We start from the raw sequence: 22,379 nt of genomic DNA on the forward strand, positions 1-22,379 counted from the left end.
TGGTTAGATTTAGGGAAAGATTGCGGTTTGGCTTGAAATAACTACAGAGGTGACATTACTAAAGTACTGAAGGATAATGACAAATAAACTATAACCTGGTCCAAACCCAACCTTCTCCCTACATGGAGACTGTCACTCTTTATACTTCCTGGTTCATGGTTGCATTTATTACAGATTGGCTTTACTTTTTGTTGGTATAGGAACAAAAAAAACATTTTTTTTGAGAACACCCTGTCAGATATTTTTAATGGAAGGGTATCATTTTATAATTAAAGGTCTCTGAAATGTGATACTAGAGAGGTTTGGTGGTTTAGAGACATCTGCATGTTTACAATAAAAAAAACCCTAATAGGACACCAGTTAATAACCATCATCGTCTTTACAATCTAATAGTTTCTATTAAGTAATACCTTTTTATTTTGATTAAATCAGTGTTTGTTTTGCATTCACGATATTTAATCCCCACAAAAACGACCTTACTTTAGTTGTTGATTTGATTTTAAGCTAAATTAAATGATTAAAATCAAATCAGACTGTCCACTGGGATTTGGTATCATACAGCTACAATAACTGCCTTTACAGAGCCGTTTACCCGTCTTTTAACATTGGTTTCCAATCGGGAACCACAGTAGAGTTGTTTGATGGGGATTAGCATTTTCTAAAAACGATTCTCTCTACAACACCATGTAGTCAATAACCTGCAGCCCGTTGGAAAACATTTCCATCACACATAATAAAGCCTGAAGTGTCGTGTCACCGTTTGCTGTTACCGATGATGTGCTTTAACCTTTCAAGGCATTTCCATCCCCGCCAGGAGCTTTTCAAGTGAAATGAAACACCGACTCTTTGTTAATCCTCATTAACTGATGCTTATCTTATCTGATCCTCACATTTTCATTTTAGTCATTTCGGCTGACTCTCTTATATCTCGCAGACTTGGGATCAGTGTCTCCCTCAAGGGCACACAGCAGCAAACATCTTTGGGTTTATCTCTCTTGTAACTCGGCTTCCCTTTAATCCGGGAACCAGAATGAACGGAGGGCCGCCGCTAACCACTTTCCAACCCTCTCTGCTGTACTCGTGTGTGCTTGAGTGTGTGCCCGTCCTTCTCTTTCCTTCCTTCTTCTGTGTGTGTGTGTGTGTGTATTTGTCTTTATGTGTGTGTGTGTTTTTGCTTAGAAGCTCTGCGGGGGGTGACCATGGTGGAGCTGGTGAAGAAAGAAGGCAGCACACTGGGCCTCACCATCTCGGGCGGAACCGACAAGGATGGGAAACCGCGGGTATCGAACCTCCGGCCTGGAGGGCTGGCTGCCAGGTGGGTGTGATGTGTGAGGAAGAGGAGAGGGTATATACTGTGATAAAAACATCTCACAATCACAAAAATGACACTCAGGAGTGAACAAAATTAACTTAACACAAGAACCGCAAACGGGAAAATCTTAATAGAATATAGAATAGAATAGATTTGTTTATGTAGAATTCAATCTTGTTAAAAATTGTCAAGATATTTAAAAGTAATGATACCTTTAAAGGCAGAGTAGGTCCGTCCTCTTCTAACGGCCTGTGGATTTAAAGTGATACCATTGCGTCCTTTCATCCCATGTTTTTGGGCACAGGAGTGACCAGCTGAACGTCGGCGACTACATCAAGTCTGTGAACGGCATCAATCTGACCAAACTGCGGCACGAAGAGATCATCAGCTTACTGAAGAACGTAGGAGAGAGAGTTCTGCTGGAGGTGGAGTATGAGCTGCCCCCTACAGGTAAACATTAGGTCATACATACAGTGCTAGCTTCGATAAGGGAGAGGGCGACGAACCCTAAAATAATAATAATAGTAAAACATTTTATTCATAGAGCGCTTTTCATAGTCCTCAAAGTCGACGAAACAAAGCAGTAGACACAAACACAGTGTGAACCTTTTTAGGCACTGGGTTCTCCTAGGAACCCTCGATGTGCTTGAGGACTCAAATTCTGAAAGGTTCCTCCAGAAGCTGTGGCGCCGACTGTGGTGGTCAGAGGTTCCTTCAAGAACGGTGTTTGTGGACTTATCAGGTCTACATGATAAGATCGGGAGGATAAAAGGATTTCCACCCAAATATTCTGTTTCTCTTAGTAATAATTACCAGCATTGACTCATTACATTAAGTCATTATTCATAGCTTTTAGTTTCCTGTATTAAATGTTTACGCTCCATTGGAATAATGTATAATTTATTACGTGAACAAAGCTGTGGTTGCACCTGATTATGGAGCAGAAACACTGAACCGTCTCCCCCATTGTCTCTGTGTTTCTCCCCCCTCTCAGCACCAGACAGCACCTCAGGGGTTATTTCAAAGACGATCGACATCTGTTTGCACAAAGAGGGGAATAGCTTTGGTTTCGTCATGAGAGGTAACCACCAGTGAAAGAAGTTACTATATTTAGAGAACTACACGAATAAAAATGATTGACAAGCCCGGTGGAGATATGGACTTTGCATCATGTATTTGTGTTGGTGCAATAAAATGAAGTTTTGTAAGCTGTGAAAAATGAGAACTTGTAGTCTCTTTGTTCATATTCTCGCTGTCTTTTCTACATGTTCTCTATTTCACAACTCGAGGGTGAGAACTTTTTGCTTTTGCTCTTCTTGCAGGTGGCACCCACGAGGACTGGCACAAGTCCCGCCCCCTGGTGGTGACCTACGTGAGGCCGGGAGGTCCTGCAGACAGGTAGCGCTGACTGCACACTCACAGAACTGTAGACTCGTAGATACATGCAGCTACACGTGCAAACGTGAATAAAGTCGCTATGCGCGGTAACAAACATGCTCGGGCACATGCAGTTATACAGGGAGCCAGAGGGGGGCGATGGGTGCATCTTTCTTCCGGATAATGTATCAAAACTCTCAAAAAATGTTGAAGTCGGGGAAAAAACAAAACTAACAGTAAGACAGGTCAGCCAGTTCCAATCAGGAATCCGGTGAGAACTTCTTCAGCGCCTTCATTCACATGAACCCCCCCAAGACGACGACGACGTGTCATTTCCTGTGACTGTCGCTGGTAAGTTGACAGTTCGTCGTAGCTGCACGAATCAGCTCGTATCCCTTTGATGTTGTCATCATGTGTCTGTCTCAGCCTCCGTCTTTAAGTGATAATCTGTGACATTTTCACATAAATGTCAGCTTTGCAACTGTTTTAACTGATGTAACGCAGCAGCGATTCAACCATTCACAGAATGAAATCCTCCCGTTTGTATAAAAGGTTTGAAAATGACAGATAAAGAGAGCCAGCTACAGAAAAAACAGGAGAGGAATGGCCTGAAAAAGACATACAGTATTTATATTTTTAGATGCTTTCTTCTTCTTCTGCTCAATTCTGATTTGTTTGTCCAAGTTGTAATCTTTCTTTTTTTGTATTGTTGTGGAAATTGTACATGTTTAGTTTATGTCACTGGGTTTAAAGTCCAGATGCATCAAATCATTTTTGGCCATAATAGAAAGAAAGCCCCGAAACCTTCTGAAACCTTAACTAAAAACACTGTTGCGTCATAAAATTCAGCTGTATAAGAAAACACTGGACACACTCAAACAGGCGCCTTTACTCAGCTGCATCTCCACGCTTCTTCCATTGGAAAAAGTAAAGTGTAACTTCTGATCAATCATCAGCTCAGACAATATCTGTGAAGGAATTGCATGCAGCAATAAATCAGGGCACATGCGAAACTAAGCAGTTATGTAACGTTTTCACAGAATAGACGAAGGAACGTTCCTCGCATCTTTTCCTCTCCTGAAAGGACGTTTCATCGCGAGCCAACGTATATTTGTCAAAAAATGTATTCCAGATCAACCGAAAGTATTCATTTTAGCATTATTCATGGCCTTATTCTAGTTCGTCCTCCGCTGGTCCACACACACAGCGACAAGACCGAGATTAAATTCCATCTCGCTATTGAGTTATTTTGCCCCGGAGCTCATCTCACAGCGTTCTAAAGAAAATCAAATTCCAAATGTGGGTCAGGTCCAGGGGAAACGAATGTGATATTCATGCTGCTTTATATCCCATTTATATGCCAATTGGAGAAAAAGTTAATCCACAGCACCATACAGTCCCAGGAGTGCCTACATTTTTAGCATCACCCATGGGGAATTAAAGCACCAACTCTCAAAGTGTTTGCCGTTTTTATGCAGGATCATGGAGAAACTGCTTTTACTGCATCATCATATGATCACACACACGGAAACACCAGACAGAGAGCCTGCAGGCTCTTAAAACAGGCTTAGTGTCAGTGAAGTCCTTAAGACTTGACAGTTCCAACTTAAGTTGGAGCTTTTTAAAGGGGAAGTCTACACTCACGGCAAAGTTGGGCTTCAACTGATTCTTTTAGTTTCTTTGTCCTTGAAAAGATTGAACTTGTCCAGCAGGTGGGATTAAGGGTATATGACCTGCAGCTTAATTGTGCTCCAAACATTTCAGATCCAAACCGTTTTGCATTTATAATCCTGTTCATCCCTCTGTGCCAGTGATGACTGTGTCCATAAGCTTCGTGGTTTTGGGTTGTCCGTTTGTCCGTTAGGAGTAGTAAACCGTGTCTGACGCTCAATTTGATTGGCTGCCTGGGCCAAGTGTGAAAACCAATGAGCGGTGCGACTCCACGCGTGGCGCTTAAAAGTTGAGAGTATTTAAAGTGCACCTAAAAAAAAAGAGAGAAAAATGTGATGCGTTTTGTAAGAGGACAACAACAACAGTGGTATTCATTGACACCACCATCAGTTGCTCTACCCATAATGCAGCGGGGTGGGTGCGTCGCACACACACAGAATGAAGTGTCGGACGCCAAGGAGCGATGACCAAGCTGCGTTACGACGCCTTCGCAGGAGGAGTTTTTTGTTGTTTTCAAATCTGGCACAAAATAACACCTGGACTTTTAGGAGGAAATTTTTATCAAAGGTCACCGTGACCTCCAAAAAAACACCTCTTTGGGCCATCCATCGTCTACCGCTAATCCTGTATTCAGGGTCACGGGGGGCTGGAGCCGATCCCAGCTGTCATTGGGCGAAGGCAGGGTACACCCTGGACAGGACGCCAGTCTATCACAGGGCCAACATGTAGAGACAAACAACCATTCACACTCACATTCGGGCAATTTAGAGTCATCAATTAACCTATCCCCATCCTGCATGTCTTTGGACTGTGGGAGGAAGCCGGAGAACCCGGAGAGAACCCACGCTTACACGGGGAGAACATGCAAACTCCACACAGAAGGAACCCGGGCCGACCCGGGAATCGAACCCAGCTGTAAGGCGAGAGTGCTACCCACTACACCATCGTGCAGCTCTTTGGGCCATTCATATACTAATTTTGCGTATTTGAGCATTCCAGCCGTGATGACACCTTTTGGTCTTTGGCATCGTGTTGTTAAAAAGCTTTAGGCGTCATACTCTACGTATAAAATGGGAAACATTTTTAAATGTAGATATTTTGAACTCATCAAAGCCGTATAATCTGCCATGTTAGCGCTCCTCCCGCTGTGTTTGTCCTCCGGTTCAGAGACGATACTCGACGTCTCCGGCGGAGAGAAAGGAGGCTGAGATCAGAATAATAACAGAGACTCGTCGACGTAGAAAAAGAAGCTTGGGATGACGAGGACGTGAGATAAAGACGTAGGAGAGATGTTGAAATCGAAAAGATGTGAAAGTTTAGTGAGGAGGAAGAAGAAAGGAGGAGATAAGATGTGAGAGGAAGTTGGGTTTTTTTTGTTTCAAATACTTCAAGGAAGCAAATAAAGCACATCTGAACTTGAGACATTAAAGGACGGGCTGATTTAAAGTGTATGAAAGACAAACAGATGAATTCAGATTGTGTGTGTGTGTGTTGTTTTGTGTGTTCAGAGAGGGCATTCTTCGTAACGGCGACCGTCTCCTCGGTGTGGACGGCGTGCCGCTGCACAACGCCAACCACAGTGATGCCCTCAGCGTGTTGGCTCAGTGCGGCCAGGAAGCGCTGTTCCAGATAGAGTATGACATCACTATCATGGGTGAGAGACTGCACACACACACACACACACACACACACACACAAACATAAACACACCGTGAATGAAAGCTCGGGGCAGAAGTTTCCAGACTTTACTAAAATGGTAATGGGAATTTTAAAATAGGATTTTATTTTTGTTGACGGGGTCGGTATTTTCTGCCGCCTCAGGCCGAGTGCTGCCCTTTTTCAGTGTAAAACTGCTCAATCAAACTCGCCCAGAATGCATTGCAAAGAATCCCCTGGTCATCGCATCTGATGATCGTTGCTGCTTTGCTTTCAAGGGCAACTTTGCCTCCAACTCGTCTGCTGACGTTGGCGAAACAGACATGAAAAGGTGCTCCGGTGTGCCGCAGTGGTTGTTTCATGTCACAGATCACGACGAAGAGCCAAATCGTTAACAAAAACTTTTGTTTTTCCTCTCCAATCAGACACAGTCACGAACGCCTCCGGGCCGCTGTTAGTGGAAATCGCCAAGGCGCCGGGAGTAACGCTGGGCATCACGCTGACTTCAGCCAATCACCGAAACAAGCAGGTCATTGTGATCGACCGGGTTAAACCTGGCAGCGTGGTGGACAGGTACGTACACACACACACACACACACACACACACACACACATTGATAAAAATATGAATGCACTCATCCGTGTTACCTTCACGGGTTAAAGCAGCAACTGGACTGTTTTGGGGTTTTTTTTGTCCTGGATTTCACATCTCAAAATACTACTGAGGACTAAAAAATACATTTCAAATTCACATATTCAAAACAGGCACTTTAGTTTTAATGCAATAGCCAGTAGACATGTCCTTCATAGGGATACTTTCTGCTTTGAGAATTTCAGAGCCTGTGCTTTTTCACTTTTAATTGAGTAAAGAATTTGAATTAGTAGTACTTTTGTTGCATTTTCTCTATACCTGATTCCCTCAGTGTAAGATTAATACATTTTATGAATAGGTTCACATTTAATCTGAGTTATTAAGTTTCTGCTTCTCCAGGCGAGGCAAGGTCACAAACATCACACTAGCGTGTCTCTCATGGCCGAACACAAAGTTCTCACCTTTAACCTAGACGTAATACAGACGCCGTGGCAGCTTCCTCAAGATAACTGCTTCCCCAGGAGGGACAGGAGGCAGAACTGGGGTTGGCACTGCTCTGTTAAGTTCATTACTGTTGTACTGCTCACAGTATGAGCTGTTGTACTGCTCATACTGATGCTTGATGATCATCAAGAATCATAAATATTTCTGTATAAGACATTTACCATCTCCAAAAGTCTCCTAGTTTCAACTCAAACAAATTTCCATGACTATTTTTAAGACTACCATGATGTTTTTTATTAAACCTAACCGTCATTTTGCTGCGTGTTTCGTTTCGTTTACAAACTGTGAACGTTCAGTCTGGAAACCTAATCGAGAGTGCAGTTTAGCTGTATGGGAACATAATGGCGAAGATGTCAATAAGACCAATATGATTTAAATTGCATGAATTAAAAAAAAAAACGGATCAGCCTAACGCATTTCATTTTCACGTTGCACCATAATTATTGAACTTGTGGCCAAGATGATGATGTGATAGTAAAGTGGATGCAGCTGTCCCACTTCTCAAAGCTCTGCAGTTGGATTACAGATATGCAGAGGTTGTATATATAAGACATCTAGCACTAACACAGACACTAGGAGCCGGGATATTTCGCAGAGCTTCAGTCTGGCTGTAAAGTATAAATGTAGCACTTGAACTTGATGTCAGTAACCTCAGTTAACTGAACAGGTTGACTAGAAGCCCAGGTCCCGCCACAGTTATCGAGGCAAAAGCATTTCTGAAACGGCAGCGGCCATGTATGGCGTTCTCGATGTTGTAACATTCCTTCCTCATCCCTGCTCCCGTCTCCGTTGTCGCACCAGATGTGGAGCGTTGCATGCTGGGGACCACCTGCTGTCCATAGACGGGACACTGACAGAACACTGCACGGTTCTGGAGGCGACGCAGCTGTTGGCCAGCACAACGGAACTGGTGAAGTTGGAAATGCTGCCCTCCCATCAAACGAGGCTGGCTGGGAAACAGCACGACACAGGTGGGTGGACCGGTCCTCTGGAAGTCTGACGAGTCATTAACAAATGTGTCAAATATCCACGTTAAATCTTTCAATCCAAGTCCTATGTGTGTGACACAGTTGATGTGTAAAGATTGCCCCAAAAAACACAATTTTAAATCAAAATAAATAATGATAGACTATTATTGCATCGATGCATCTTTCAATAAAGCATTGCGATGCATCATTGATTATTTATCCCACCTCTAATAGCTACATTGTTATTTTATTTGGCCTCGTTTTTATCAGTCTACTGCTGTAACAGTTGAATTTTCGTCAGCATTGGATCAATAAAGTTCTCATTTTATCTTATTGCTCTACAAAAAGCCATCATTAAGCACGTGGCTCTCCTTTTCCCTCCTCATGAACTCTCTGGCTTCCACTGCATCAACTTACCAATGAAAACGCTTCAGTGGCCTCTGTGTTTATTTCTGTACGACACGCTGCGTGTGTGTGTCTTTGTTATTTTCTTTCAGGTGGGTCGGTTCAGGACCGCGATCGGAATCAGATATCGCCATTCAAATAGTTGAGCACCGAGGCTGTGTGTAGTGAATTCTCAGATAAACATAACAAAAGCCAGCACGAAGCAGCAGATACAATAGTGACGGCTGGATAATATATGTATTTATAGTCCTGAGCTTCAGCAGCATCATGTTGGATGAACAGGGAGCCAGAATTCCAGCAGAGTAGAACGATTTTGCCCTGATTAAGTCGGCCGACTCACATTAAGCGAATCAAAGAGGAGAAGAAACGCACTGATCTGGGTGTCTTTCTGCCTGCCGCCGTATCTCGCAGAACACCAACAAACATTTTAGCTGCGACAGCAAAACTTGGTGCTTAATTAGTTAAAGGAGCGTTTCTTCACCCGAAGACAAGTGAGGGCTTTTCATGTGCACCGGTGGATTCACAGAGGAAACGCTGATTATAGCAGGTTAATGCTTCGCTGCGGACGGATTTCAGTGTGACATGAAACGTGCAATCTCACGATTAAACATGAATTAATTTACTTTTTCCTCTCATTCACACACCTTTTTACTTTTTTTCCCAGGTTGGTAGGAGAATTTTTAATTTGCACGGATTGAAGACGGGATTTAAAAGAAAGAGAGAGAAGAGCAAGTCTGGACTGAAATAGACTAAAAGCTTTTGTGGGCCGCGAGTTTCATCTCGGCAGGAAGCGACGGAGTTGAAAGGATAACTGACGGATGAATGAGGAGTGATTGACGGGGGGAGTAAAAGCAGGACGCTATTTAATTAGAGTCATTACACCTCTCGTGTATGCTGTCAGATGCTGCTTACAGCCTCCTCCTCCTCTTCCTCCGTCTCATCTCCTTCCTCGGTTCTCTCCATCTTCTTTTGTCTCCTCTTCCTTCCCTCTTTTCTTGTCTTTTATCGTTTGTTCCTTAAGCTCTTTTTTCTCTCTCCTGCTCGTCTTTTCCGTTTTATTCTAATCCATGTTGAAGTGATAAAAACAATGAAGTTGGTTTTAAGATAGTAGCGAGACATTAAAGGGTAACCGGGACTCTGTTCTCCCATGTTTTTGTGTCTTGGTGACGAACAGGAAAAACTGCGCCTGTAATTGGTCTACTTTGGAGGAGGAACGTGCAGACGGCAACAGTTTTTGCCTCTGACAAAATCAGATTGATCATATAATTGTCTGTCAAGATTATGGAAAGGACCCTACAGAGACATAAAACCTGTTTCTTCACATTTTCTGTTTCTTATTATGTCTTGTAGCCGGTTGAAACTTTAATGGGAGACGGAGTGAAGAAAGTTTCAGCTTCTGGATGATTTCGACAATATGAGTTTCGCTGGGAACATGAACAGCGGCCTCCCGGGTGAAAGTCCTGTGTTTTTGTCCACCCACTTTACAGTGAAGTCAGTTGCATCCACAGATATCAAACAGTCGATGTGACCGACGACATCATCCCTCTATACAAACATGAGAATGTATGTAGAAAAATACCAATGTCATCTTTTAAACGACCACACACACACACGCTTTCTCTCTCTCTCTCTCACACACACACACACACACACACACACACACACACACACACACACACACACACACACACACACACACACACACACACACACACACACACACACACACACACACACACACACACAGGAAAGGTCACAGTCTTATATTGCATCCTTCATTTGTCTTTACAGACAAAATTATTTATTTTCTTCGCGTGTGCATGTGCGTGTGTGTGCATGTGCGTGTGTACGTGCATGCACGCGTGCACAGCTCATTAGGACACTGATGGCCTTGCAGGAGACCTTGCGGTCGGCCTGCCGCTGCTTTATTAATAGACTATCTGATTAAAAGGTTTTGTAGTTGTGTGTGATACTGCAGCATAGATGAGTGTTCAGATGTGTGTGTGTGTGCGTGCGTTACTGCAGAACCATAATGACTTCATTTTTTACTCAGGGACGATAAGTCGGGGAAGCGTTTCTCGTCACACTCCGGTCGCCCGACTCCTCAGACTCCAACATGGCGGTTTAAGACTCGCATGGCGAGGAAACAAAAAGCTCTCCTGGAAGGACGTGTGGCGTCGAAAGGGCAGCTTAACTCCAGAGTTTAGAAAAAAATACCCATGAAGCCTTGTAGGTTGTCAGACTTCAGCCCTGATGGTAGGCCGATGCTGTCAGCGGTAGATCCACCAGACGAGGTGTGGCAGAGTCCACCAGCATTCCTGCTCGTCAGCATTGCACTGTGAAGCCACGTTGTAGTCCGTCTAATTTCACAACTTTAACCTTTTTACTCCTTTATTCTTAAAGTTCCATCTCCTGTTAAGTCAAAAAGCTGCTCGCCATGTAATGGATAAAGTTAGACTCATCTAAGCTTCGAGGGAACTAATATAACACTTTTGTGTGTTCAGTGAAGGTCCAGAAATCGGACCACCCACACTCTTGGGACCCATGTGTGAACTTCTGCCACCCTTCAAACTCCGCCCTCTGCAACACGAGCGCCACCCTCAACAAGTCGTGGACCGCCTCCAACAACAACACCATCAACAGCCTCGACTACTGCAAGTGTAAGATCACACACACCTTCTGTTGTCTGTTTTCATGCTACTTTGGTGAAAACAGTGGATTATCATTTCCTTCAAATTAAAAGGTCGAGATGCATCCTGATTCATCCAAAAGGTTTTATTACATGACCACAGGTCTCAGCCTTAATAACCATCTTCTAAATAGCTCAAGCAATAACACAACACAGGATGCGTACAGGCGCATTTATTTATTATCATCATCATCATCATTATTTTTAATAATATTGTTGCTTTTATTGTCATATCAATAATTGAAATAATTAAAAAAAGTGTTTTACTTTTGTACTGGACTGAAACCCTCCAGTACTCTGAGGAGGTCTAACAACTAATTTAGCTTCTTTTCTCTGCCTCTTTGCAGCTCTGGTTTCTGCTAGTTTCTCTCCCGGCTCTACGACTACATCGGGCCCCAGCAGCCAGAGCTCCAGCACCCTGCCCAGGACTACAGTTCCCATGAGTCCACGTAACTCGCTGCTCAAACGGCGGCAGAGAAAGAAAGAGCACAAAAGCTCCCGTAAGTCTCTCAGTCTCTATGATGTCATTGTTCTGAAAGGAAGTGAATGATCAAAAATATGAACCTTGCGTGTGTTCAGTGTCTCTGGCGTCCAGTTCGGTGGGTCCAGGTGGTCAGGTGGTTCACGTAGAGACCAGCGAGGTCGTCCTCATGGGCGACCCACTCAACGGCTTTGGGGTCCAACTGCAGGGAGGAATATTCGCCACCGAAACTCTGTCTGCACCCCCACTCATCAGATTCATAGAGCCTGACAGCTCTGCAGAGAGGTGAGCACAAAACCGTCTTTATGTTCTTAACCAAAGTCTCTGCCACAAAAACCTTAAACACATACAAGCCTCCTCGTGTTTATAGCTAGACTGTTGAAGAGGACCTGCTCAATAAGAACGGCTCATTGTGAGGTAATGAAAACGTGATGATTCTTCTTCTCAGGTGGTTTATACGGTAAAGACAACATACTTTGTTAATGTTACATTTCATTTCTGCCAGTAAATCCCCTAAAATGCTGGGACGCTGGCCCTTTGAGCAACTGAGCAGTTAGGTGTTAATAAAACGAGAGTATATATTATATTTAAAAAAAAGTAAGGAACACAATACCGATGTAGTCATGATGATGTCACCTGCTGGTTTGTGGACTACAGTTTTGAAGCATCAAATTTGGCAACTTCGATTGTTTCGCAAACAGTGAAGGATGCGACCATATTTGGACTGTGGAGGGATGACAGGTCGATCTGATGAACACAAGTGGCAGATCTAGAGATTGAGACCATAAACTCATGTATACAATGTTTACTAAGATAATAAATCAAGAGAGAAGTAGGGTCATTTTCTCATAGACTTCTATACAATCAAAGAGTCGCCGCCCCCTGGTGGTGGTGCTACATTCTAGTAACATACAGTAGCTTCTATTGAGCAAGAAGCTGTTGCATGTAGTGCAGCTAAACTAACTTTGTGTGCGACTTTGATGCTGCATTAGCAGCTTTACTCCGTTTCCCTGTGTGTGTGTATGCATGTGTGTGTGCATGTGCGTGTGCATGTGTGACTGATGTTGGCAGTGAATTAACAGCTCTGCTGGGCTCTGTGTGATGTGTGGGTGTATGAACGTTTTCGAGCCTTTACTGCGTGTACATGAGTGAAGTTGGGAGTTTTCTATTGGCACGGAAGTGTGTGTATGTTTGCAATCTGTCTTTTGTTGCACCTAAATGAAGTTGTTAACAGATACACATGAATTAAAGGTTCTGTGTGAATTCTCGATGTGTCTTCATTGTGTGTGTGTGTGTGTGTGTGTGTGTGTGTGTGTGTGTGTGTGTGTTTGTGTGTGTGTGTGTGTGTGTGTGTGTCGTGTACTGACTGACGTTCCCATCGTTATTAACAGCTTCTCTAAGTGCTGGGTGTGTTTGTGCACCCTGAGGCCACCCTCCCTTCTCCATTAGTGCCCACACTAACAAGACTAATTAGTTGGCTTCCCTTCGCCCACGTTGGAGGAATCAATAAGTACCTTCCTCCCTGCTTGACAGGATGAATCCAAATAAACCCCTTCACACCACCCTGAATTACACATAGCCATCATTTATAGTCTTTTAATACCATAAGTCGTGTGTGTCTTGTTTTAAACAAGGACTGTATAACATGGACGTAGCATCAGTGACCCACAGGCTGGGTGGCACATTTGTTTTGTTTGTTTGTCCCTCCTGTTGTTTTTAGACGGGCTATATTAATAAAGCTTACTTTGATTGAACATGCATTAAAATTTCATACGCTCCATTAACCAATACACTGCACTAAAACCTGGAATATGGAATAAAACTGGCTACTCAACTCCTCTGCCCACCAACAGTCCAGTACTTACTTCCATAGCAGCTTAAAGGTCCCTTTGGTACAACTCTGGTTTTTAAATGTGCTGTACATATAAAGGTGACTTGTAGTACAAAGTCATATTCACCACTTCATTAAAACCTTGCAAGGGCGTATGGGATCGGTTTATTTTAGGGACTCGGTCAGATCGTCATCTCTCAGCACCAGAGGTTGCCGCTTAGATTTAACCTGTAATTACATTTAAATTCACATTTACATTCAGGGCATTTAGCAGACGCTTTTATCTAAAGTGACTTACAAATGATCCTGCATTAATGCTGCTGGGAGATTTAATGCAACGTGTGATTGGCCCATTACAGCAGTGAATGATGAATGAAGAGCAAAACAAAAGTACGTTTGACAATAAAAGGCACTTCAGTATACGATTAACATTATCAAACAGCAGTTTGAAGATATAAAAATATTAATTGAAATAGCTGAAATGTTTAATGCCGAAACACAATTAAGACCCGACTGTGGATAATGCGTCATCGAGTAAACAACATTTCTAGACGTGGACAGCTGGATTCGTTTAATGGCTGTTTGGTGAGCAGGAGCTGCTGCTGTAGCCACACATTCATTGGTAGCCTCTCAGGGATGCTGAAATGAGACTGAAGCCTTCTATAAACTCTAAATTGTTTTCTGCAACACCATGGTAGTAAAACAGAACTGGTAATCAAACCAATATTCAGCATAGCACAAACTGCAGATCAAAGCTGGATCATGAGAATTACTCACCAAAAACATCTAATATAAACACATTTCACGACAAAGATGAAGGAAAAGCAACAGGAAGGAATTAAGATGACATAAGAGGAATGAAAGTGAGACAGCTAAAAAATATAGGGCTTATTCTTCAAACTATAGAAAAAGAAAAAAAAGGAGGCAGAGAAAGTTTAATACTCGGTAGATAACGAAGATGTCTGACTGTAAATTAATACAGGTCACCCACTCAAAGCTTAATGAAGGATATATCAACTGTGTGTATGTGTGGGTGCATCACATTCAGACAAGTGAAAATCTGAAATGTGCTGCAAATCTGAAGGGTAGAACAGCGATGCAGTTAATGTCAGACAAATCACTTCATCTTCATTTTCCCGTCAAACATCGTCTTCGGGCAAAAAGGGACGACATCTCTGAGCAGCATTTAATAATATGGCTCTCATTTAGTTCACTGCTGCAATTTTAAACCACACTCATGACTTTTGACCCTTAAGCCAAACAGAAAAAAAGTTCCACGTACTACTGTATAAGATTCTGGTGTGGTGACAAGGAGCTTTTCATAAACAGAAATGATGTCAATGACCCAGAAGAACCATGTAGGATCTGAATATGTTCTGTGAGATTTTTCATTTGTAACATTGACAAGTCACTGGTTTAGACTTGCTGTTGGTTCTGCATTTAGAATTGTGCTACGTTGCCGAGTTTTGTTTTATCAAATGTTAAATGCTGTAAGCAGAATATAGTTGCTTTATCTTTTTGCTGCAACGTTTTAAACGCGAGATAATTGTTAGCTGGTAATGGCGAATACACACCTGATATTTATCACATGTTGAAATGGCCTTTTTCATAGGTCTGTGCCCTTCTGGTTGTGCATTAGTTTGTGGTTGAGTCTCTGTTGGCAATTCATTCACCATTGCAGTGTGTGACCTTCATTAAATACTCAGCGGTTGGCTAACCGGCTGTAAAAAGTCATGGACACACTAAGGACTGTCTGGTGATTCTGAGCTCACACATGAGCAGTTAGCAAAAGAAGGGTTGTGGATTTGTACCCTAGAAGTATAACTGGAACGACTTTCACTTCCAAAATTCCTTGAATTCGCAGGCCAATATCTCTAAAGACGGAATGACTCTTGAAACATTCCTCTATTTTGCCAAGGAAGGGCATTTACATAATTAATGACTCAAACAGTCAGCGCTAATGTGCTTTGCTTTTCATTTCAGATCTGATTTATGTTGTGACGAGCCAGCTTTGGGGGTGTCTAAATGGTGGACGTTTTGGTAACAAATCTTTAATATCCCAACAGCAGGATTGAAAGCTACAGTAGCTAAAAATAATGACACAGCAGGGAGTCTGAAGCCGCTTCCGGCATCCACTGTCTATGCAAAACGAATTAAAGGCAAAAAACATTCCAGGTAGGGGGCTGCTGACGATTAACACACCTACGTGCTTGAGATTCTCTCTCTCCTTTGGGAGCGTTTTAACCCTGCGGGGTAATCATATCTAATAAGGCACAGAAAATAGCTTCTTTTTTTTTTAATATCAAGATGTTTTTCGAAACCGCTATCTTTATGGGCCATTCCGACTGAAATGACTGGAGGGTTCCTTATTAAGGTTTCTTTGGGGATTTCACCCCCACTGAAAACAAACCAAAGCTGTTTTTAAAAGATTCCTAAGAACTTGGATGAGCCCATGAAAATTTAAGGGCCTGGTCCCAGTCCAACCAGAAACAAGACTAGGTGAAAACTCGTATGTGGCTGGACCGTTTGTGTTGTGTTATCTCAACGATTATTTTGTAAAAAACACCACACAAAATAAAACCCATCTCTTTCTCGACTCAAACTCGTCTCTACAACATGCAGCCTGTCAGTCAGTCACCAGTGCAACATGGTTGTGTTGAGGACGAAGGACTTTGTTATTGTGGTGTTAGCAGCACCGCTGCGTTAGTACTGCTGTACAGACGGTAATACTGTGATATTTCCCCGTCAATAGTCTGCAATTTATGAATACTGGTTTCATACAAAAGGTGTCCCACATACTAATGTCACAAGGTGTTGTGGTGACTAAATATTGAGGAGTTTCAGGCTTGTTCAGGAGATTTGTTGTCTATTAGGGGTGAAGTTACATTATTTTGACATTGGCTGCAGGTGTGCTAAAGCAAGCTACGACTGCTGTGCTAACGTTAGCTAACGCTAGCTACGGCTGCTGTGCTTAGGTTAGCTAATGCTAGCTACGGCTGCTGTGCTAACGTTAGCTAACACTAGTGTGGCGGCCGCGTGCAAGTGCACGGTGAGGATATTAATAGTTACGGATTGGAGAGATAATCTTAAAGGTTGTATCAGCGATTCTGGGCCGAAACATAAATTATCACATTCATCTGTTTTTACCTTACGATCTGCTAGCTGCCCCCCCCCCCCCCATAAGCAGGCCGTCAAAAAAACGCGTCTCTCTAGGCAGCCTAGGCTCTGAGATCGCACACAAAAACAAATGGTACTCCCAACACCTCAAAAGCAAAATAATCAGTGTTCCAACCAATCACAGACAAGGGGTGGGTGGCACGTTCATGAAAATGGGCACGTTCATTTTCAAAACACGGGAGGGAGGTTTGTTTTGGATCTCGCAACGGAAGTGAGGGCAATCAGAATCGCCGATACAACCTTTAACACCAACTTTACAGTTCCAACAACGCCACCTTGGGAATTTCACCCAAGGAATTAATAATTTGTAGTGCAATTACCAAGGCACTCAGGTTTGTATATAGATGCAGCTAGAGACGTGGTTCCAGTAAAACAATTTTATTATAAAGTATAATTAAAAACCAGTACACATCATTCAATCAGGATTCAGAAAAGGGGAAGATCTTACCAGGGCTGAGATCGGCCAGCGACGACTAAGGGGTCAGTGAGGGGTGAGAGGAGAAGACACCCCAAACACAAGTCACACACAAAAAGGAAATCAAACTGGGGGGGCACCTGTAAGGACAAGTGGGGAACAGTTAATGGGGTTCATCCACACTCAAAACCAAATGCACAAAACAACAAAATGTATAAGAAACTTAAATGGTTGGCAGCGACCAGTTTACAAATCAAATTAAACAAAAATCATATAAGATGCCAATATTAATGATTAAACAAAATAGTCCAACAATTAGCCAAAACAAGAAAATAATAAATATCAACCCAGATATTTAGATGTACAAATCCATGTGGCATAACGTAAACTAATCAGAACGAGGGAATGCCCAAGTGTAATTAGCAGTGAGTGACGCAGCGAAGCTCAACGCAAAGTAGAGCCGCACAGGTGTAGCCACGCCAGCCAGAGCAGAGCCAGTTCACCAAACAGCGCTACGCTAAGGCAGAGCAAGGCAGCACTAAGCAAAACAGCTAGGGCAAAACGGCGAGAAGCAAAACATCGCAAGAATAGCGCCAGGCTAAAACCACGCAAAGCAGAGCAAGGCAAAACAGCGCAAGCAGAACAGCGCAAGGCAGCGCTAAGCAAAACAGCCGCTAGGCAAAACAGCAGGGTGACAAATTGTCGTCAGCAGGGCCGCCGTTCCACAGGACGCCCAAAAACGCCGACCGAGCGTTCCTGTCAACAGTAGATTAATAGACTTACAACACTGAGGAGGAGTGCATGATATAAAACGTTGCCATTAGGCATACATACCGATCCGCTTCAGACACCTGAGGGAGAGGGGGAGCTTCACGCTCCTGCACACATCGGCAATACACGAGCCGTTTACCGCGACCGGGGGGAGGTCCACGAACGTCTACAAGTTCGAAACACCACTTAGACCAGGGATGCCGGGGTGAAATTGGACAGGGGGACAGATTTTTTTCAAGTGAGACCTCAGGGGGCCGGATTACACTTTCGGACTGAAAAGGCCAAACATTGACTCAACACATGGATAGGTAGGCTATTTGAAATTATTCATGAAGGCCTACACATCAAAAAGAAATTGCATTGGCACCAAAATAGCCTCACAATGAGGCCTAAATTACATACATTACAAAGGAGGATGATTGACAGGCACTCTCCTTCATACAATCACGTGCACACGTCACGGCTGCACCTGATTGGACGATCTCTTTCACAGCTGTCCTGTCTGCTCCCGGATTTCAAACCGACCAACATGGCGGCTCGTTTGAAAACTCTCTTATTTTACGACAATAGTTCACCGAAACGTGTTTCTGAAAACATTTTAAGCGAGAAATAAGCTATGCAGTTGCTGAATCTGTCTTTATTTTACATGGACAACATTCAGTTTAAAATATTTTCGAGAGCTTGCGGGAGGCAGCGGCGCCCGTCTCTCCACACTCGCCGTGAGTCGAATGCATTGCAGGGCATACCGTAAATCCTTTAATATAGAACTCAGCCAAAATCTTTGCGACGCGAAAACTGACTGAATGAATGGGAAGGGTGGAAATAACGCTGCCTGTCGACACTTGCCCCGTCCAATGTGACTGGCCGGTAATAGAATACAGGCCAGTATTAGAGGATTTACGGTATATATATATATATATATATATATATATATATATATATATATATATATATATATATATATATATATATATATATATATATATATATATATTTTTTTTTTTTTTTTTTTTTTTAAATAGATAAAATAATAATAAAAAAAAATATTCTCCCCTTATCACCCGCGGGCCGGATGTGACGTACATTCGGGCCGGGTCCGTAACCCTGGCATCCCTGACTTAGACGAAACAACAGCAAATCGGATGGCTACTGCCGACATACCTGCACGCAGCCGCGGGAGGAGGGGAAGGAGGCGAACAGGAAGTGGGAGGGACTGCGAGCCAAAGAGCAAAAGGGAGAGAAGATACCCATATCCTATTTTATACTGTGTCTGATGTAGCAATTAGCCAATAAAAAGCCAAGCAAAACATTCACTCACCTGGAGCAGGGGAAATGATCTCATCCTGCTACACTAGCTATGGCTGCTGTGGGGGATTTTTAACTTTCAGACTCTGATAAAAGGTGAACTCTTTAGCTTTTAGATCCACGTATTCTGTGTGTTCTAGAGGTGTTGACCTCTCCAGCTTTGCATTTCACATTCCAAACACTGACATCACCATATTAACTCCTGTTGTAGGTGTGGCTTGCTGCAGGTCGGGGACCGACTCCTGTCAATCAACGGAATCCCCACAGAAGATGGAACACTGGAAGAGGCCAATCAGCTTCTCCGAGATGCGGCGCTGACCAATAAGGTCTCACTGGACATAGAATTCGATGTAGCAGGTTTGTGGAATAAAAAAAAAACGTTAGCTCCTGTATCATCTCAACTCAAATGAGGAACTAAAAGTCATGTCGCCCCTTTAAAACAATAGTTTCTAGAAAGAAAACCCAGCATGGACGTGGGTCCACGTGATGAGTTGCTTAAACAGTTCCATTATTCACAGAACAATTTTACATCCATCCTTTGAAATAAAACAGCAAAATATATGAAACCTGTGGTAAACAAAAGACATGAATGTGAATGTATCCGTTAACATTCTGATAATTGTATAAAGACATCGTTCTCTTTGGGAAAGTTTACTGAAACGGCAACCATTAACTGAAATAAAATATTAAAAACTTTGACTCGATTAGAGCTGTGCAGCTCCGCAGTTATAAATCATGTTTTTGGTGCCTTTCATAACGTTGCATCATTTAATGCGTTAACATAGCGGGCGTGTAATTATGAAATTAGCATTTTGCCCTCTAAACGGAGAGCAATTAGAATGCTTTATTAGGTTCCCATCAAGCCAAAGCATCGATGCAGCCGGTTCTCAGCCATTAACTCTGACTCTGGACGTTAAAGCGGGTCAGACGGCTCCAAACGTCCAGACAGGAACAACACTGATGCCTGCTAGAAGCTTCTCCATGTGTTTGAAGGAGCTGATCCAGGGAGGTTGACATCCGCCATGTTATCACCTGGGTGAAGACTCGGTTTAGTGTTTAGTGACTCACACAGGCAAGCGGCAAGGATTTGAAGTCGCTGCTCCGTCCCAGAGAAGAGCAATTCAAAGGAGATAAGAGCAACAGCTAAAAGCCTTGTAATTACAAACGTTAAGGGGATGAAAAGACTCATTTGTTATATATATAATAATGGCTTCTCTGCATGTGTTTATGCCACAGAGTCGGTGGTGCCCAGTAGTGGTACATTCCACGTCAAACTGCCAAAGAAAAGAGGAGTGGAGCTGGGGCTCACCATCAGTGGTAGGAACACACACACACACACACACACACACACACACACACACTGTTCATATGATCTATTATTTGTTTTCAACTGCTGGCTGACTGTTTGAATGTCACCAGACCGAAACGGCTCAGCTATAAACATTAACTCTTTTTAAAAATGGTATACATACACACACCAATCACAAGCCACTGGCCTTATATGGTCAGAAGAATGTGGACATATTGTACTTTTTGATCTTTAGGTTTGAAGCTGTTTTTCATGGTTTAGTCTCTTAAAGGGACAGTTCATCTCCAGGTCAAAATATTTCCCACTTACCTGTAGTTTATCAGTCCAGATCTTTTTGGTGTCCGTTACCTTGATCCATCCTTGATCCGTCCTCTCCGTCTCCCGCCTACAAATGCTGTAGTTTATTTTTTTGCATAAATGTATGCAAAAAAAAATGTGTCTTCTTTGCATTATCTCATAAAACTAGATTATGTCATAAAGAGAAACACCCCGAAGAACGTTGAACAAAAAACAAAAGAAGGAAGGAACCTCAGAGAGAGAGAGTAATAAATATCATAATAATTCATAATAAGTCAATCCATATGAGCAGTAATAACAGCAATAACTAAGAATAATTATATACTGAAAACATATTACATTCCATCAAATGTTATTATATATGTTCAATATAACGGGTTGAGTCAGTGTGAATACATTAAATTGTTTAAAACGTGTGTTTATTCAAGTATTGTGTAGGAGAAAATTATTACTAACAAAAATAACAGAGGATATAGAATGCTAATAATAATATTGTAGCAGAAATAATAATAATAGAATTATGATTAACAGGAATAATAGCGGCAGTATGAGCAGGACCACAGCAGCAGATAAAATCAACTCTGATTGGTGTATATGATGTTACATTACAATTATTGATTTTATTATCAATGCTTTTTTCACATTTGTTTTCGATGCTACTTGCTGCTACTGTTTAGTGTAATGTCATCTCCCTCCACAGCCAGTAAAAAGCCAGGAGAGCCCCTCATCATCTCTGACATCAAGAAGGGCAGCATGGCCCACAGGTATCTCTATGAGTATTATATTCTTCTACCGATCTCAGTCAATCTCTCTTCTAATCTCTAGATAAGAAAGTCCATCAGAACGTGTGATGGACTGAGAATAAAGGGGCGCCGTAGAGCGACCACAACAGAAGTGATGTCCGGTTCCACCTTTGTGCCTCCTTCTCTCTCTTGTCCAGAACAGGAACTCTGGAACCGGGCGACAAACTGTTGGCCATCGACAACATCAGGCTGGAGAACTGCTCCAGAGACGACGCGGAGCAGATCCTGCAACAGTGCGAGGAACTGGTCAAACTGAAGATACGCAAGGACGAAGACAACTCAGGTACGAGCGCGAGGCTGCGAGTCAACTTGAAGACCGCAGCACGACTGAAACCCATTTCCAGAGGCATTTTATGTGATTAAATAATGCTCATCAGCTCAGCAGGTTTGAGATTTTATGGAGATGCATTAACAGTGTTTGGCCACCAGGTGGTGGTGCTGTCCACAACTTCTGGACTCCTGATGCTGTTTTTGAAATGGTCAAATACTGCGAAATTAGTCTTTATTGAGCTCAGTGGGGAAACAGAAACATAACATAAGTATTATTACTACATATTAAATCATAAAGAAATATCCACGATGAAATGATCTGCTTGGTCTCGTGTGTGTACCAGGAGATTTATTCCAGCAGAGGACCCTTGTGCTGTGCCACTTGGTCACGTGTTGCCGATCTTCCAGCCACCATCTTGGATTTGTGTGATTTGACGTTAATTAATTTAACAAATCCAAGGTGTTTTGTGGGGAGATGTCACTCTGTTCCACCATGTTGTGATGAGATGTACAAAAAAACAAAACACACACACACACACACACACA

The 22,379-nt window shown here is 42.7% G+C and overlaps 1 protein-coding gene across 1 annotated transcript in view; it reads left to right on the top strand.

Annotated features, from left to right (window-relative positions):
* The window catches only part of grip2b (glutamate receptor interacting protein 2b), a 133,065-nt gene that overhangs the window by 101,278 nt on the left and 9,408 nt on the right, over positions 1-22,379 (top strand). Inside the window, exons 3-16 of the mRNA XM_084026517.1 lie at positions 1,180-1,315; positions 1,617-1,762; positions 2,307-2,393; positions 2,635-2,710; positions 5,869-6,014; positions 6,442-6,589; positions 7,914-8,083; positions 10,990-11,145; positions 11,522-11,674; positions 11,754-11,940; positions 19,366-19,511; positions 20,391-20,471; positions 21,461-21,524; positions 21,701-21,846. Of these exons, the coding sequence (XP_083882643.1) occupies positions 1,180-1,315; positions 1,617-1,762; positions 2,307-2,393; positions 2,635-2,710; positions 5,869-6,014; positions 6,442-6,589; positions 7,914-8,083; positions 10,990-11,145; positions 11,522-11,674; positions 11,754-11,940; positions 19,366-19,511; positions 20,391-20,471; positions 21,461-21,524; positions 21,701-21,846 (1,842 nt within the window). The remainder of the gene's footprint in view (positions 1-1,179; positions 1,316-1,616; positions 1,763-2,306; positions 2,394-2,634; positions 2,711-5,868; positions 6,015-6,441; positions 6,590-7,913; positions 8,084-10,989; positions 11,146-11,521; positions 11,675-11,753; positions 11,941-19,365; positions 19,512-20,390; positions 20,472-21,460; positions 21,525-21,700; positions 21,847-22,379) is intronic.

Source organism: Eutrigla gurnardus (assembly GCF_963514095.1).
Source record: "Eutrigla gurnardus genome assembly, chromosome: 2".
In the NCBI taxonomy this organism is placed as follows: domain Eukaryota; kingdom Metazoa; phylum Chordata; class Actinopteri; order Perciformes; family Triglidae; genus Eutrigla; species Eutrigla gurnardus.